At 40.0% G+C, this 19,349-nt stretch overlaps 1 protein-coding gene across 1 annotated transcript; it reads right to left on the bottom strand.

Annotated features, from left to right (window-relative positions):
* Window positions 1-347: 347 nt before the first annotated feature.
* lingo1b (leucine rich repeat and Ig domain containing 1b) lies at window positions 348-18,950 on the bottom strand. Its single transcript, XM_020643222.3, has 2 exons — window positions 18,607-18,950; window positions 348-4,543 (listed from the first exon to the last, which is right to left on the bottom strand). The coding sequence occupies exons 1-2, from the start codon at window positions 18,616-18,618 to the stop codon at window positions 2,684-2,686; spliced, it is 1,872 nt and encodes a 623-aa protein (XP_020498878.1). The 5' UTR covers window positions 18,619-18,950; the 3' UTR covers window positions 348-2,683.
* Between the last annotated feature and the right edge of the window lie 399 nt (window positions 18,951-19,349).

Consider the following 19,349-nt stretch of genomic DNA (forward strand, 5'->3'; position numbering starts at 1 on the left):
ATGGCCTTACATGATCTCACATTGTCGTGCTATTTTGGTTCACAGTACAATGCAGAACAGAGATCCTCTGGATTTTTGGTGCAACATTACCACCATGTTTGAATTCACTATATGATTTTAACAACTACACTGGCAAATAACCAACATCATAGACGGCAGTGAGATGATTATTTCAGGCAAATACCAGAAGTGTGCTTCATTGTGTCCCTCCTAAATCGAGCAATAAGCTCTTTGATCATTTTATTATTTTACTTGCAGAAAATGGAGATATCGTCTTTTTTTATGATGGGAAAATGTGTCCTAACGTAATTTTTTTCTGCCCAATGTTAATATGAAATGAGCACCAGTAATATAAAATGTTATTTATTTTAATAGAGTTTCCATCTGCCCATCCTTTTAAACAAGTTCTTCAAAAGTAAATGAACACATTATCTTCTGAGCAGACCCTGACTATGAAATGAATTAGAAAACATAAAATCTGTATGAGGCATTATGCTTCATTTTATGCAAATAATATTGGGTATTGCTAATCTGGAAATGGGCTACTTAAGGGAACAAATTAATAATATCCCACTTTCTGAGAGTCATCGGTGACAATATGACCCCCAGACTTTGACAGTGTGCTCTCACTTCCTGTGCTACCAAATGTGTAAACAAATGAATTTAGTTACACTGGATAAGAGATTGTTAGTTAGATGATTAAGTGTTCTCTTATAGTCTGAGTAATGCAGTAACTCACTTTGGAATTAGTTTTTTCTTGAAACCTGGTGACTCATTTTAAAATCTGCTCTTTAGATGGTAATATGTTCATAAACCACAGCCTTCAAAAGCAATACTATTGTGCCATAGCATAATGTACAAGGAAAGAATAAAATACAGAAAAATATGTATAGCCAGACATGTCAATACATTTAAGGACACACTTCTTTTGTTGGCAGAAAGGAGCACAATACAGTAGGACTGGCTTATTTTCCTTATTCAGTGTGTTAACATGCACACTTGCTTGCTCATTTGACAATCACCACAGTAATAGTAACCTCCAGTTATTATAACTGATACACGCACTTAAATACAATGGTTATCATTATTCTGCGAAAAGTCATGGAGATAAGTGCTTCTGTTTGAACATTTTGGACATGGTTTCTTCCAGACAGCAGTGCCAAACTGTGGAGAAAAACAAAATCAAAACCCTGTTTAATGATGTTGTAAAATAAAGGCCACTGCTCACTGACACAACGGGTGGTGAAGTGCACTCCTTTTTCTCTTATGCACCAACTGATTCTTAATACATCTTTGATTCCAGAGAACAAAGCTAAGAATGTCTCAATGAAAATTAAACTAAATATTTTGAACATACAAAATATTATTATTTTATTTTTAAAGTTAATTAATTTGCTTGTGTTGACTAGTTATAAAGAATGAATTCTCTCAAAAATAAAACTGTGGGTGAATACTATAACTTGGTTCATGTGGCTAACATTAGTAGTGTTAGCGCTGCCGACCTTTCGTCCTCCTTGCAGGTTAATGTCCACATTCCTGTCCTAATGTGGTTACACATTATTCCGGTTGATATGCCAGTTTAACTGGACACAACCTGCATACATTTGTATATCAATTTTCTTGATCAAAATGCCCTTACGGTATGCCATCCATTCATTGTGCTTGATTAAATCCAGACACTAGAGCCAGAATAGAAGGCCCATTAGCCAGGGCTACAACCAGTCTATGGAAATACAGTTAATTTTTCTTGCCAAGCTAAGGCTGTAGCCATATAGACTGGTGGTAGTCCTTGCTAGTTGTGGGAGGTTGCAATACAGTTTGGCCATAATATTCAACCGCCATTGAGAGCCAGCAAATAAATGATTATTATTACTAGTAATTCAGGTGCTGGCTATTAAGGGTGACAATGCTTAATAGTTTAGTTGACTAAACGCGTACACCCCTAATGTTTACCTTCGTCTTTTTTTGTTTTTGTTTTGTTTGTCTATAATGCTCCCTTCACTTATCTCATACTAATTGCTCGATGGGATAAAATATAACAGATACACTGTTTTCAGTTTAGCATGTCAAGTAACAGATATGGAGTACTAATGGGTTATTGTGCTTTTTACATCAATCAGAACAAAGAAACAAAAACAAGATAAAGACCCTGACGACAACATTTTTCTCTCATTTGTGCTGAGGGAAGGAAAATACTCGAGAGCTTAAGCATTAAACTTTATGTGTGTATAACAACAATTTAGGCCCCATGGTAGCTCATCTTTTACCATTTATGCTTAATGGTCCTCAAAGGGCTGAGGGGTATGATTCCACCCTGGCCCTTATTTGGATGTCTTTTTTTTCACTTCCTATCAGCTTCAACTTTCATATAAAGGCAAAATTTTCCATGATAAAAATCATTGACCCATTACCTCAAATTGGTTCCACGCAGCAATTGGGTTTTTAAGTGCATGTCAACATACTGATTGAGAAATGCCAATACAAATTTACAGAAATTGGATTATTTGAAATTCAACATTTGTTTTAAAGATTCAGTCCCTGAAGTAAAAAAATGTGTTGGGTATATTTTCAAGATGTAGTTTGATAGATGTATCTATCGCTCTTAAATCAAGTACTTATTTGAAGCGAGGATAGTATGCATCCTGACTGCAGTTTATAAGCTTACATGGCCTCCTTTTGAGGTTCACATGATCTTCATGTTGAATTGTACCGGTGGCTCAGTTGGACTGGCCTCCTCGGTTTCCTCTTTGCGGGGTACATATTCAACCTCTATACTTGACTTTGTATTGTCTTTCCCTCTACTCCAGAGGAACAATATTACAAGACAGAAAAGGACAACTCCGAGGAAAGAGATAAATCCCATGGTGGTTGCGATTATAAGTGTCTTTACATCAAATGGAAATGGAACTGAGGCCCGAGTTACATTAGTACCTTCATCGTTGGGCTGGTTGGAAATGAAGGCAAATGTCTTGTTTGGCTGGTGGGGCCAATTAGGGGAGTAACTATGCACAAAAAGGTGGGCAGCTTTTGTGTCATTGCCGGCTGCATTGCTTGCGATGCACATGTAGGTGCCATTGTCCTGGATTTGGGAGTAACGGACCTCCAGTGTGCCCTCATGAGACACAGAAAGTCTTGACCCCACAGTTTTAGTAGTAATGTATTCCTTTTTAGGAGAAAGCCACATTATTGCAGGGGCTGGATCACCCTCAGCTTGGCAAGCAAAGAGAACCGTAGTTCCCTCATCTACATGGCTCTCCTGAACCTTATAATCCACAATCTTTGATTTCTGACAGATGAAATAGTCAGAAGGGAGGATGTCTGGGAAGTCCTTGAACTCTTTTCCTTGCACAACCTCAGGTGATGCACACATGGGCTGTTGTCTGTTAAAGTTGAGCCTCCACCGCCGACGGAAGACCCAAAGCAAACGACAATCACAGGCCAAAGGGTTGTCATACAAAGCCAGGGTCTCCAGATTGCCCACTGAATGGAACACTGACTCCTCCAGGGTGCTCAAGCTGTTGCTGGAAACATTGAGAACACGGAGGTGGTTGAGTCCTCTGAATGAGTAGGGCTCTATGGCAGCTAATCTGCCCCCAGCCAGATGAAAAGCCTGAAGCTTCTGTAGATTGTGCAGTTGGTTCCCTTCAACAGTGCGAATTGGATTGAACGACAAATTCAAAAAACGAAGATATCTAAGGTGACTTATGGCTTGGTAGGGTATGACAGTGAGATTACAGCTTGTGATAGACAATGATGTGAGATTGAGTCCAAACAAGCATTTTGAGGTCATGGTATCCAGGGCAGGCATATGAGAAATCTCCAGCACTCTGAGCCGGTACAGCCTCTTAAAGGAGTAATCCCTTATGACAGTTACATTTAAATAGCGTAATCGAAGTGACAACAGGTTATGCAGATGGCTAAGGGCATCAGTGGGCACTGAGGCCAGATTGCATCCCTCAATGTTGAGGCTTTCAAGGTTGCTGAGGCCATGAAATGATCGTGGTGAGATGAATACAAGGTCATTGTCCCCCACCTCCAGAGCCCTCAGGTTATACAGCTCCTGGAACATATAGTCAAGCAGAATGACAATTTTGTTCTCACTTATATCCAGTTGTGTAAGGTTGGTCAGACCTGTGAACACCCCGAGCTGAATCAGCTTCAGCTGGTTGCTGCGCAAACCTAGGATTCGAAGGTTCATTAGGTTGCCGAAAGCCCCAGGCTCGATGGATGAAATTGTGTTTTCGTTAAGTTGCAGCTCATCCAGCTGAGGGTAATTAATGAACTCCTCGGTACCGAGGGTTTTTAGGCGGTTCTTGCTGAGGTCTAGCAGTCTTGTTTCAGTTGGTATACCCTCAGGAAGAGCTGCCAGTCTCCGTCGATGGCACACGACTGAACGCTCCTGAGCATTGCAGTCACATCGGGAGGGGCAACCAGTGGTGGAGCCAGAGAGGACGGTGCCCAGCATCAGGATCAGGATGGGCTGCCAGCATGCCACCAAGTAGCAGTGCCCTCCGGTGTCCCCAAACACCATCCTACTGCTTACCTGTAAAGACATGAAAAAAGAAGCGTTGTTAGTTTGGAATATGTGACACGGACACTGCTTCAACAAGTTTGGACAGTGCTGTATTCCACTTAAACCTGAACAGTAATGAGAAAATGAAAACAATTCCATGCTTTGCATTTTGAAATCCGGTTTCCAGTCAGTCTTTAATAATATTTTCATTTCAACAAATATGTCAATACTTTCACAATTAGAGTCACAATAAGCAGATTTATGAGTTATTAAAGAGTTGTGTTTTTTTTAATGAATGATGTTGCCATAATGCTTGGGAAACCATGCAGTTGCTATCAAAATTTTGCTTTTATATCTGCACCTTTACAAAGATATAAGCTGCCTTTCTCCTTTCCTTGCATGAAATTTTATTGTGTTGGCTTTCCCCCAAAGTAATGAAATCAGCCAATCAATAAAAGGGCTCGGTCACACAATATAACCACCCTGATGTGCTTCAGACTTCACAGTGTGCTGAAAACAATTACTTCCACTATCACTGACACATTGTCTCCGCTTGTACAAACTATGTTGAATTAGAACCCAAAAACTGCCATGCTACTGTTTGAAATGGTTGCCCCAAGTATTCACAAAGTTAACACATCCCATGCCACCGCTGAGCTGTTGACCTTGCAGTGATATAAAACAGAGATTTCTGCCAAGCGGTGATAAATGGAGAGAGGGAGGATGTCAGAGGACTTTAAACCCCCCCATTTGATTTTGACTCTGGGGAACTTTAACTTGCTAAAACCTTCAAGCTCTACTTCTCACATCAATCATGCGGGTTCAGTCACTGCTAAATCTGTGAGGCACTCTTAGAAAACCAACATGCAAAGAATTTCAAAGCTCAGGTTTTTTATATTTTTATTTCTCTATATCTGTTTTTTTTTTCCTTTTTAAAGACTCCCTCTATTCATATTGAACTCTTGTATTGTCCTACTTTGAATATGGTTCTTCTAAGAGTCATTGGTTGCAAAATATTTGTATGATTTCTTCATGTTTTAGTGTATTTCATTAAGTTTAGTATGAATGCGACTGGCTTTGTAAAAGTAATGAAGGCTTGGGCTTTTTATCAGCACATAAAAGCACCTTAATCCCTGATATTTAAAACAATGATGCACAACAGTAGTGTACATAATGAAATGAAGTAAAGAAGTCATACATCCATACAGCTGTACAACTGGGAAATCATGATACAACTCAATCATAAACAGCAATGTAAAGATGAATATCTTTTAAATCTCAAAACAGGAATTCCATTATGAGAGGTTAATAAAGTGCTCGTCCAAATTTTCATCATAATGAACATTGTCATAACACATGGGAGCTGAATTGGCACTGCACATTCTTTCTGTAACTCATTCACCACAGGAGTGGGTTTTATAAGAGTGCTTCAAATGATCGGCTTAGTGCTTGTTAGAACCACTTTGGCTGTCTACCATAATGCTGTAAGCACTAAAAAAATATTCAACCTGATAGTGAGGATTAGAATGATCGGCTAGTGCTCCAACACAAATGCCACATCACTCTCACTGAATTAAATTCATGGGACCGAGGCAGCTTGGATTGTGGTCTGAGCACTTCCAATGGAACACTAATTACAGCTTTCATTTTCACTTCCTCCAGAACTGTTAATTTCTGTTGGCTGCATATGTCAGACACATCGGGCAGCAGTCCAGTGTGAATGGGGCATTGTGAAAAAGCAGACTGTCAGAATGAAAGCTTGTGTCTATCGGTTACTCCCTTGTGATTTTCCTTTCGTTCTGTCTTTCACCAATTTATGGAAAGCATGCAGGGAAGGCCTTTCCAATAGGATGGTGGAATAATTTCTGAAACAGCCAGTTCAGTTCATTTTTAAAGCTCATACATCGTGTAAGCACGCGTTTAAATGTGAGCCACTGTGACAGATGCAAAAACCTAAGCGTGTAATGAAATATTACCAAGATACTGGGTGCACAAAGCGGGTGACAAGTTTATCTGTTCGACGCAGAATGCGATTTTATCTCGTCAAGTCAGGAATATGAATGAGGATGTGGGTCACTGGTGTCATTGCTAATCGAAAACAAGCAAAAGCAAATGCAGCAGTGATTTTCTTACCAGAGAACCATGCATGATTTATGATTCACAGTGTAGTAAGGGCAGGGGTACTATCTTTGTAATCTGGCCTCACAGCCCAGATCCACTCACTGTATCACCACTTTGTTTTGACCTTGAGCTCTAATTCTGGAGGAAAAAAAGGAGTTGGAAAATAACCTTTCAATTGCAGCTGCATTGTCACTTCTATACACTCTTTCTGGGCTTTAGATTGGAGTTTAAAGGGTTTTCGTCTGCCAAGAGAACAAAATGTAATTTCAGCTCTTGATCTCTAACTCATATTCTTTCTCTTCACATTGAGTCTTTCCATCTTCCCTTTTGATTGTACTGTGGGAAGAAAGAATACGAGTGTACAACTCTCTTCCCTCCTGCCCATCTGCGACTGCTTGCGTTTTCTCCACGGACCTCTCACCCTGTCATAGTCCTCTCAAAAGCATGTCTCTGCTCACCATTAGTCTGTTGTTCCCTTGGATCTCTGCCTCGCCTCCCCTTTGGTGCCGTGTGGTTTGATACAAGGCGAACCAAAGAAGAGAGGTGTGCACTGTTAATGGGTCACAGAATATCTGCAAGCAAGCAGCACGCAGACAAATGAGCTAAATGCTTCAATGCATACATGCCCCTCGGTTGTTTTCAGTTATTGTTAAGTACCTTTCGGTGTGCTGCATAATGTAGGAAGGGCTATTTGGCTATTTACACTAAGGAGGGACTTGAGGACCTTATTGAATATTATTGAAACTTTCTAAAGAGAAGAGGCAGACAAAGTAATGTAAACAGTTCATGAAAAATTAACTCGACTTCACATAAACAAAATCGTAGATGCAATTAAAAGTTTAGCTGTGAGTTGTAAACCAATACACTGCAACTCTGCTTGTCTGTCATGTCCCTGTAGGGGAGTTTGAACTTGTGACCGCTGTCATGAATCATCAAAGCAGCCTGAGAGTTCTGAGAGTATTTCCCCTGATATATAGTAAATTATTTAGCTGTTTGCTTTGATTGATGTGCATGCAGTTATGACGCAGAATATTTGTATTTTTTCTTCTTCTTGTATTCTTCTTGGATTGAATATTTTAAAAGTTTGTAATTAGATTCAGTCATATTTATGAAGGGTTTACACAATCTTTGTGTCAACCATAAACAATCAAACATTTAAAATCTTTGTGAAACATGTTTTATAATATTGGGAGCAAAAGATGTGTCTTTAATTTGTTGCGTTTTGGTTCATTTATATGAAAAGAAAATGTATTACAAGGTTGTTTCGAGAATGAAACAACCAATATTAACAATTATCTAGTTATTTCCCTATGTTTCTGTCTAATGCTTTTATTTCTGTTCACAGCTCCTAAATGAATTGTTCTCACTCAACAGCTTCTGGCTTCAGCCTTCATTAGAGATGTGAATCACATGCTCACTTGCTCCTCTTCTCTTTTTTGTAGCATTTTGTAAGGTAGCAAACACATCTTGTAACCTGCTTTTTTTTTTTTTTTTTTGCAACTGTTTCGAGAATAGTGGAGATGAAAGACAAAAAAGAGGGTACAGCTGCAAAGTAACAGGGTAAATATGGACAGGATTTAAAAGATTTAACACTGCTGCCACTGGTATGTTTGCGCGACTGACAAATTTAAACATAAAAAAAAAAAAATGCAATAAGCAAACAAACAAGAAAACATTGTGGGCTGCGTCAGAGTAACAGTGTTTGCAGGAGATTACAGTGGATGAGTGTTTCAGAACATCCACTGCCTGATGTTGGAGACTGAACTCCACCTGCAGTAGGCAATATCTGAGCAAACATGCTGTTTTTACGAGCAAAATTTAATCATCCGCACAAAAGGTTCCACATTTCCCAAGTAAATCTACTTAGTGAATCAAAATTAGATGTTTATATCCAGCTCTTTATTCATTTCATTGGGATGGAAATATTTAGATGTAGACCAGGTCTGTAGCATGAACAGGTCTAGATATAGCTTTCAACAGTAATGATATGACAAACATGGCTACAGTGACCTGTAACAATACGGACATCTTTACCAAATACTTGCAGGGTAAACATAGACACATCAGAACTGTATTGCAGAAGGCTGCCAGCTAATCTACATCCTGCAGAAGAATGAGCAGTCAGATTCGAGAAATCCCATAAAAACAAATCCTCCATGGAAACCTCAGATAAATTTAACACCCCCCTGCAAAGCTAAAAAAAAAAAAAAAAAAAAAAAAAAATGCACGGCCTGACAATCCACCATGCCAGCATCGAATGAGAGGAGCAAAACGGTCTAGTGCATGGGAACTACTCCTGTTGGGATGCAGAAACACACCTGCATGTGGTCAGCGAACCATCAATCTCTCTCTTTTCATCCTCTAGCTAACAGGGCTCGCAGCCAAAAAGTCATGCACTCTTTGCTTCAGAAGTTTCAGAACAGAAGATATCCACACTGACACACTTGTGTTTTTTTTTTGAAGGAGATGGTGTCAAGAGAGATTAAGGGAGTGTGGATAATTGTAGTGATCAGCACAAGGACAAGCGGCTGTACAGAAGCTTCTTCTCAAAGGAATGAATCATGCGGAAATAAAAATGTTTGACTATGTTTAATTACCTGTGGCAGATTGTGTGTCTCCATAAGGCAAAATACATTTTCATAATGTTGCTTTCTGGCAGCCTTCTTCAAAATAAAAGGGCCCGGTTTTGATAGTTTAAACGTCCAAAGGGAACTAAATAACTCAAACCTTTCTGTAAACGCCTCATGCCCCATAATCCAGCATAATGGCTTTTCAGGATCCAAACTGGTTCAAGGAGTAAAACAAGTGTTACACAAGTATTTAGAGTATTTTTCACTTAAACTAACTTTCTGCAGTGTTCTGCAAAGAGATTTTGTCCAAGCCTTTTATGCGGCAGTTCGCGGAGGCCTCATAGACAGAGAGGTGTGCACTGACAAAGCTGTGTGCCGCTGCAGAAACAATTATGGCCACAGAAGCAATTTACATCCATAACATCATTTTGGCATGCAAGCAAACACAGGAGAGTTGCAGAGAAATCCAGCTTATTTGATTGGAAATCTTCTGCATTGTCCATCCAGCTGCTTGGACCAAAAATGCAAATGAATTTCCTGCATTTTGTATGTGATTTTGCAGAATCTTAAGTTGAAATGGAGTAGAGGTCATGCAAATTTGCTAGAAGAAAAGATACACAGTTCGGACTAAGACATGTAGTCCTAAAGCCAACAATTTCAGGAAGATACTAAAGCTTGTAGGCCTTCATGCAGGATGGTGTTTCGGTTTGACAGGTGACACGATAAATGAATGGTCTGGATGATGCCTGTTCTCTAGCTAAAATCACCAACAACTGTGGTTAATGGAACTGAAAGTAACAATCTCCATTAGGCTATCCATTTGACTGTGTCCGCCTCAAAGTACCTTTACTGCACTCTGACCAATACAGCATTCATTCAGCTGACAGGAATCACTGCTGGAAGTGGTGGAAGCTAGCCAAGCAGGTTGGAGGCTTTCATTGTAATGTAGTACAAAACTTATACAAGCCAAGTGAGTGTCATCACCTTTGAATTGCATGATTAATGTGATATTTCCTTCCTTGGAGATTAAAAAGTTATTTCTTGAACAGAAAAATCCTATTCTGTGTGAAATTTCTTTGCACAATAAAAAAAATAATAAATGATGGCTTCTAACAAGTTGCACTACCACTTATTCTCTGCTTACCTGCAGCATGTGTGCTTGTGGAAATTAATTGTTCATGCTTTAATCCCGTCAGGGCTTGTCACATCTTGTTAAGATAGCACACGCTGTATGCTATATCCACAGGACCTGCACTGTGCTCAAAGACTTCCTAACTCTGTCAGCCAATGGCAAGTCAGTAAGGGATTGCATCATTCTCTGTATCAGCGATCTGGAAATAACCAGCTTCAAGATCAAATCCCTCTCTCATCTCCTGTGTGGTCAGTGGACGAAACTAACTTAATCATCTTTGATCCTCAGTCGGCTGTAGTGCACCTAAAACTCTTCAATGGAAACTCATTTTTTTTTGTGAGACATGCTCTTAACCATGGCCTTATAAGCTTCAAGTGAATCATTGGCTTAAACAGCACTTCTATACAAATTCTTCACGAATGACATTTCACATGTTATAGTTCGCGGGGCATGGGCGTAAATAGACATATTAATTGAATTAAATGTAGCTACTTGAGTTTAAAGCTCCTAGTACTTTGTTTCCAGTGTTCATGTATTTGGTCTGGTACATTTTTCTACTTTGTCAAGTGAATTTGTGGAACCACAGCGAAAAAGGGCCCTTAATGACTCCCTAGAATTACAACAGTGGACGAATGAACTACAGTGCACATTGCTAGTCATTAAGACAGCGACAAATATTGGAAAAAATTACAACCGATCATAAAAAATGTTATTTCCAACCATTGTATATGAAGAATGTACAGCTCTAGACTTATTGTCCTGACTTCATGTTATAGGTGCAATTAGGCTTTTATATGCTACAACAGTATGGAACAAATCATACCCAAATTCAATACAATGACTTATTTAATTAAAAGACCAAACGATCAAAGATTTCGACTACATTGCCTTCATCTTATGGGTTTTGATGTGTTTCCCATGAGTTTTGATGGGTCCAATGATTTTTTGGATGTTCATTAAAAGCTCTGATTGGTGTGCATCCTGCTGTGCATAGACATTGTCAATATGCCACGATGCCATGTAGTTTGACCAAAAACTAACACAGATGCAGGCCCGAGACAGAGCACATATGCTTGGACCATCTGCTGAGTGCATGCAGACAAAGACTCAACGACTCATACATTTTAAAATCGCAAATCTTAAGCATCTCAGAAGTGGTCAATGAGAGCCCATAAAAAAATATGTTTTGTTGAGGAGGGAAAAAAAGGTAAAAATATTGACTCATATTCAGTAAACAAAGATGCTCTTTGGAGTAGAGAGGGTTAGAGGATGGTGCAAAAGCAAACGGGAAATCCTGAGCACTCGGAGTTCTGATCTGACACCTACGAGTCATGCCCTGAAGAAGACTCCTGCTCAAACATGTGGGAGACAGACATGCTTGAATAAAAGCTTTTTTACTACACTCACAGATGTGCCTCGAGTGTCTTTATCACATGGTGACTTTATGTTAATTAGGACTGACAAATGAAATGTGTATATTTGTCTCTACTGCAGTATGAGCATACACAATGAACACATCACAAAAAAACATCTGAAGTTCAATGAATACAGTAAAAAAATAACACATATGTATATAGTTAAGTTCAAATATCAAATACAGCTTTGGTTACATGGGTAAAGTATTTTCAAGCATTAGGCCAATCAGGTGAAGCTACAGCTTGCCGTCAGCTGTCCTCAGATAATTTAGATGTCAATTTGGTGATAAATGTAAAGGTATATCAAGACATCTGAAAGATAAAGGCTACAAAGCGGGGACATTTTTCTCAGCGAAGACCCCGTTGTGAGATTCAGGTAGTACCACCAGAAAAGAGGGGGGTTGTTAACACATCATATAGGAGCAGGGCAACCAAACACAGCAGCAAGACAAAGACGGCCTGCACACCAGCTCAAAGCCATCAGACGTTTAATAGTCACAGCGTATCAACCCAAATGTTTCCAGAGATTTATTTTTGGGCTTTTTAGGCCTTTATTGTGCAGGCAGGACCATGGATAGTGTCAGAAATCAGGGAGGAAGAGCCAGTGGGGAATAACATGCGAGAAAGGACCCGCAGGTCGGACCATTAGGCTACCGGCGCCCTCCAAACCTGAATGGTGCGCTTGACGAAAACCCTCTGTCATTGTCACAATGTCGTTTTTTCTCCTTTTTTATTTTTCAATTCTGGACCAAACTATTATCAGCCTACAAAAGCCTCATGTTCTACATGTGACTCACGTTTTAGTGCCGGGGGCAGACAACAGATTGTAGTCGTGCTGTCCTGTCTCACACTTTCTAAAGTTACACTCCTCAACGCTTCTATCACCTTTATTTACTTCTTTCACAGTTAATTTTGTGATATGGCTATTTTTGAGACGAGGACAAATGTACTGTGTGCAGACATAGATGTTTGGTAACGATGTACAACCATCATTACAGAATCTCTGTACCTGGATTACATTATGAAATCTATTCTTTAATAAACATTATTGAGAAGATACAGATCAACACTTCAACTCCTAACACTGCACATTCTAAACAAGCTCTTTGAGATTGTATTTCTTGTATAAAACTTTCTACAATAGTCCTTTAATAGTCCTAGATTAAGCTGTAACTCCACAAGAATGATGTAAAAACAAAGCCAAAACCAAGAGCTTTTAAGTACTGGTGTGAGAGACTAATGTGATCCAACAGAACATGGCCTAAGGATGGCCCATGGTTACTTTACTCGTTCACTTGGACTCTACATTTATATTTGTATAAATTTTTTCCTTGTTTGGCGTTTTAACTCCTGTGAAAACATATATCTGCCTCTTGGGTCTATAGTTGTTTGACTGTCTTTACCAGACACTCAACCCTCTGAAAGATACTGGCCCTGACTCTGCTTTTTTTTCCACACTGAGCAGGTAGCATACAATCATTGTGTGGGAGCTTTTTTAGCTGGAAGCTTTTAAGCTTGGAGCAGCTGCCCACGGCTTTTATATGGTGAGGGTCAGTGAGAGCCAGAGGGAATAAACCAGACGGGATGGTGAACCAAAACCAATTAACTGAGAGGAACTGGAAACTGCAGACTGGGCTATTCATTATTTCAGCTTACTACAACTATTTATTGGTCTTTTGATTTATTTAGTGTTGATAAGATAATTTAACGAAATTGGCACCATTTTCCTCATTTTTTTATACTTTTCCTAGACAGTATCATTCCAAATATGTTGCCAGCATATGTGTGCAACCTAGAAAGTGTTCAGGATTTTGTTTGCATGGTTTGGTAATTATAAACCAAGAAATTACCCAATGGGTGCCTATGACTTCTATTCTTATTGCTGTTTGATTTTTACTAGTATCGTGTTGAACTTTAAAATCTGTCAAATCTTACTTCACCTCAAAGCATATGGAAAAGTCATAGCTTGGAATAAACCATGCTCTGCATTTAACTTATTCTACATGATTGACATGCAGATCTGTGTCTTGTTTCAACAACATAGTCTAATAATACAGAAGAGGCTTTTGTCTTCATTAGCACCCAATACTTCTGAAAGTCAAGTAGGATAAGCTGGAAATTACTCAAACCTTTATCCCCTACTCACCATCGGGGGATATACGATGTTTGTGAGGCTGGAATTGAAAAGGAAAAAAAAAAAGGCTAAATGCCGTGCTAAAGGCAATTTTACCTCACACAAGCCTCTTACAGTGCTTCATAGAAAGCACAAAGGGAGATTGTGAGAGATTTTCACACCAACTCACTCAGGCAATAATTACTGGCTTCTGTACAAATATGAAATGCTGTGCTGTTTTTTTTCCCCCCACAGATGCCAGGAAACTTGGACCATTCATTTGAGACGTGTATTCAAATTGTGTTCTTTACATCTCTTTCTTTGAAGGACTGCTTAAGCCGTTTGTGTTGAGAGCGGAGTATAGTGCAGGCAGCTTGACCGCTAACTAACACAGTTCTTGCAGTTTTGAGAATGCAGAAATAGAGAAATAGAAAATGCAGAAAGTAACAAGCCAGACAACTGGTGTCAGACATTCTTTAACTTTGTGTTGTTTTGCATCTGTTAACTTGCTAATCTCTCTCTTTAAAAAATCCTTGTGTTTCACTTAGATCACTTGTCATAATAAATTCAAGCTTAAAAAAAATAGAAAATGATATCGATAGAGCGTTGGATGAATCAGAAACTGACCGTCTTCAGGATTTCCATTGATCACCTCTAATGTAATTTGTTGCAGCCTCTGCTATGTAAGAGCCTGAATGCAGCCAGAAGCATGAGCATGAGACAACCTCTGCCTTCCACCCTAGTAGCCCCCGCCTGTTCCATATTTTGCATAAAGCTGTTATTATTAAATTTAAATGAGGAAGGCTGCAGCCAAGCAGCAGGATGGTGACCTTCTGAATACATTTGTAGAACGCAAATTTGAGTATCCTGTGACAGATCTGCCTGCGTCTGTCACCTCGGCATCCAGCAGACAACTGTCTAAACACAAGCTCTGGCACTCGTCACCACAATCACTGTTCACCATTTCCTCTTCAAGGTGGCTGATGTTACCCATTATGTGGCAGTGGCTTGATTCCACACGGATCTGGTTACAGCAAATGGCCTTAAGAGTAACGCCCTTGCTGTGTGCCTGGCCATTTTAGACGTCACTCCTTTCTGGGGCATCACAAATGAACTGTAATGTGCAAGAGTGTTCTGATTTCAGCTGTAAGTAAAATGGGCTATAATTAGATTCTAGAATCAAACATGAGAAAAATAAAACATTTAAAAAACCCTACAGAGGCTTTTCACGAAGGGAAATTATATATTCTGGTACTCACAAAGAGCACATGCGGTAAACTCCGGAACAAATACAGTGGCTTTCTAATCATTATACCTTTATTATGCATCACCGAATATAAAGCTTATGACAGCTTGGAACAAAGCAGTGTGAAAAAGAAACAGCAGCAGAGCAGCTATCAGTGTGTCCAGCTGTTATGTTTTGTTTGGAATGGAATCAAGTGAAGTTTAGGCCCCTTGTGTGCATTGCCTTAATCTTTTAATAGTGAACTCATATTGGTAAAAGGATTATACAAATTGAGTCAGTATTTACATTTGAGAAGAATTGTGATGCTATATCAGCTTACTTGGACAGCAAATCCCTTACTTCTTTGTTTTCTGACTATTTGATAAAATGAGTACATTCTCAAATCTGCTTATAATTACTCAAACTTTCCCAGAGCAGGAAAAAGCCTCTCTAAATCTTACAGATTTCAATCTGCAAGCTGTCTTTGTTTTAATATTTAAAAACTGTGTGGGGGTTTGTGTGCCTTAACATGATGCCATCACATCATGACCACCTGCCCAATGGTGTTGATGCCCCTCATCAGCCCTGACCTGACGAGACATGGACTCCATGGTTCTCTGAAGGTGGTATCTGGCTCAAAGACATTAGCAGAAGATCCTTTAAGTCCTGTACGTTGTGAGTTGGGGCCTCCACTGATCAGACTTGTCTGTCCAGCACATCCTGCAGATGCTCAATTCAATTGAGATCTGGGGAATTACGAGGCCAAGTCAAACCTTGTTGTGTTTCTCCAGGTCACCTTCTTTTATTGACACTCACGTATCCATTGTAGGTGCCTTTGGTGGTGGACAGGGGTCAGCATTGGCAAACTGACTGGTCTGCAGCTATGTAGCCACATACACAACAAACTGCAAAGTCCATTTGTCCTCACCTAATGAGCCTTGGCTGCCTATGACCCTGTAACTGGTTCACCAGTTTTTCCTCCTTGGACATATTTTGGTTGGTGCTGACCAATGCAGATTGGGGACGCCCCCACAACATCTGCAGTTTTTGAGAAGCTCTCACCTAGTTGTCCAGCCCTCACAATTAGGCCCTTGTCAAAGTCACTCACACCTTCATCATTGCCCATTTTTCCTGTTTCCAAAACATCAACTTTGAGGACAAAATGTTCACTTGCTGCCTAACATATAGCCACTGACAGGTGTCCCTGTTACAAGATAATCGATGTTCACCTGTCAGTGGTCATAATTTTGTGGCTGATCGGTGTCTGTCTTAGTCTTCAGTGGGAGCCTTTAAAGTGAGGACACTTAGGTTTGGCAAAATATCCATTAGAGTGAAATCTTTCATTATCATGCAGAGGTCAGGGATTGACTATTTGTGCTCAAAACACTAAATAAATGTCATAGTGTACATTAAATACAGCTGCCCAATAACACCGTGCTCCTCAGTAAATGACTTAAAGTAGCTATGATGGTTATCAGTCATCAAATTTGTCAATTCCTTAGAACACAAAGAGAGTGAGTACTATGTAAACTGATGCCAAATTATGCTCTTATATGGGGGACCACAAAGCTGGTAGACCATTCTGATTCTTCTTCTTTTAGCATCTTTTGGCTTTATGTTTTGGTTTGACAGGTTACGTGTTTACTACCAGACTCACCACTTTACAAAAGCAGAATGCTATCTTCAGTCAAAAAAAAAAAAACAAAGTCTGGTAAATGCTTCCATCCAATACTCTATTCTAGACAGCTGCGGAGACAGACATCCACGCAAGTGTACCAAAACACAAAACGCCGTAAAGACTCAATTAAATAGATGTATAATTATTAAGAGGAATAAGAGCCCTATTGAATGCATAGTGAATGTGTTTTCTGAATGTGAAAATAGGTACCACATTACCTCATGGTGAAAATAGTCAGTGTAGTTTTATATGTTAATTTCGATCCCCAGTAGCTGCTGTGACTGCAGCTTGCTGTGCTTGCACCAGTTGGGGGGATCAAATCATAAAGAAATCATTGGATGCAGGTTACGTTTGTTACAGCTAATGCAAAAATCTTTTCATATAACATCAATTTGCGTCTTATATAATCAAATCAATCCTATTTTAATTGGGATTCAGGGCAATGTGTGATAATACAGTGTATATGAATTCAATGAATATTAATGTAGACTCTCAATATGTGTTATGTGAGCATAAATTGTGCAAAAGTTGTATAATCTACAACTTGCCTTTGTAATGCTTCGACACGAACATACTTGGATCCTTGAAGACCTGCAAACGCAACAAACTGATACTGGAAATACGTGTGTTGTTGAAATTAAGTTTGCCCAGTGACTATGCTAATGATAAACACTCATTTGTTCCCCAGATATCATCAGAAATTCCAGTCATAAACACTCGCTGCTCATTTCAGTCCCTTGAAAAATGTGTTCAGTGCTTTGGCGCTGCAGACGTGCACCTAGAGTGTCACGCATAAATAAGTACGAAACAAAAAAAAAAGAGAGACTCCAATCAGCTGTCATAACCTGATTACAGGGTCCCAATTAAGAGCTTTGAGAGATCATAAACCTTGACATGAAGAGCAGACTCTTCACTCTGAGACTGTCGGAGGTCTGAGGCTTGCAGAGGTTGTTACAGCACTATTAAAAAACCAGAGAGGAAGAGTCCCCTCATCGCTGTCTGCCTGCTGAAGCGTTGCAGCCATAATTATGGAGATGCAAATATAACAAGCAATAGCAATTAAACTAGAGATTGCTTATTGGGCCTGCATAAATAATCACACTAAGTCGACCATCATCTTTCCCCCCCTTCCCCGAACACACCCACCCTCCCCATCAGCACCACCATCCACCCATCTATGTAACCTGTGGCCAATCAAACACCTGCATAGAATCCCTCATCGACACTGGAAATAGCCAACAGCAAAAAGCTGCTGAGAATGAATAAGTGTGAGTCTAGATGAGTTTGCTGGCATTTGAAGGGGAACATGAATGTTAATGAGAGCAGATTAGGAAGCAGCAACAACCAGGCTGGCAAAACAGTCAAGAGAGAAAACACAAAACAGACACTCTCCTGCTCAGCTTCACACCTTTTTAGATGGGATATTAAAAGACCGGACATACGGGTGTTTGCATGCTTTCAATTACATTCATTTGATATCATGTTCACAGTTTGTCTCTGCACTGATACATTCACCCTGAGAAAATAAATTCTACATATTGTACAATCAGAAAACACATGCACACATTATTTGTGTCTTCCACACACAGTACAAAGCCAGATTGCATGGCACACAGCAAAAATGAAACCCATCTGGATGACAAAGCACAAATAAGATCTGAAGCCCTCCTCTGAGAATGACCCCCCTTCTTTCCATCCCTTCCCTTTTTCCTATGATACACAATTTTATTCCTGACTTTAATTTGCTCCCTGGTGATCCCATGGCCCCACCACTGCACCATAATAAATCAGATCCAATGCCTCAGTGCTCAAAGCCCACCATAGAGACAGAGTACTTACCAGGACTGTCATGCAGAGAATTCTAATTCAGGCAGCTCCATGTTGCCAAGGAAATTCAAAATGCCTCCGAAAGCATGGAGACAGAGATGTAGGACTCGAGACTAGGCTAGATTCAGATGGGAAAGAGGGACGTTTGCAGCGATGAGAATCCCTCGTCTGAGGGGCATTTGAGAAATGCCTCCGTCCTCTCCAGATGCGCTAAATCCGGCAGCCCTGATAGGCTGACATGTAAACACACAGGCGGCTCTGCTGGCTCGCACACGCTCACATACATGCTGCACCTAGAAGAGACAGAGAGAGGAAGAGGGAGGGGCAGCTGATGAGAGGAGGTGGAAGGAGGAGCTGCAGTGCACTGGGAGGAATGAGCGGCACAGAGCGCAGGCAGCGAGGGGACTTAAAAAGAAATAGAGAGAAATGCTGTCTGATTGCACCGGCAGCGTCTTCCTCTCATTTTTGTTTACTGTAGTTTTCCTATTTATGGAAGGATTGGAATGATCTGGTTAGCAGGCTGCAGGGGAAAGAGAGGGGAGTAGAGAGGGAGTAGAGTGTGATACAGAGAGAGAGAGAAAAAAAAAAGAGAGACTAGAGAGGGAGACGTGCAGAAAAGCAGGAGGATGAAGATGAGCAGGAAAAGTGAAGTGAGGTTATGAAGGGGAGGAGGGAGTGATGAAGCTACAGGGAAAAGAGTCATTGAAATTCATTTTCTGCAGTATGCAAACGTTTGCTGGTAATGAGAGGCAACT

Source organism: Labrus bergylta, chromosome 3 (assembly GCF_963930695.1).
Source record: "Labrus bergylta chromosome 3, fLabBer1.1, whole genome shotgun sequence".
Classification (NCBI taxonomy): domain Eukaryota; kingdom Metazoa; phylum Chordata; class Actinopteri; order Labriformes; family Labridae; genus Labrus; species Labrus bergylta.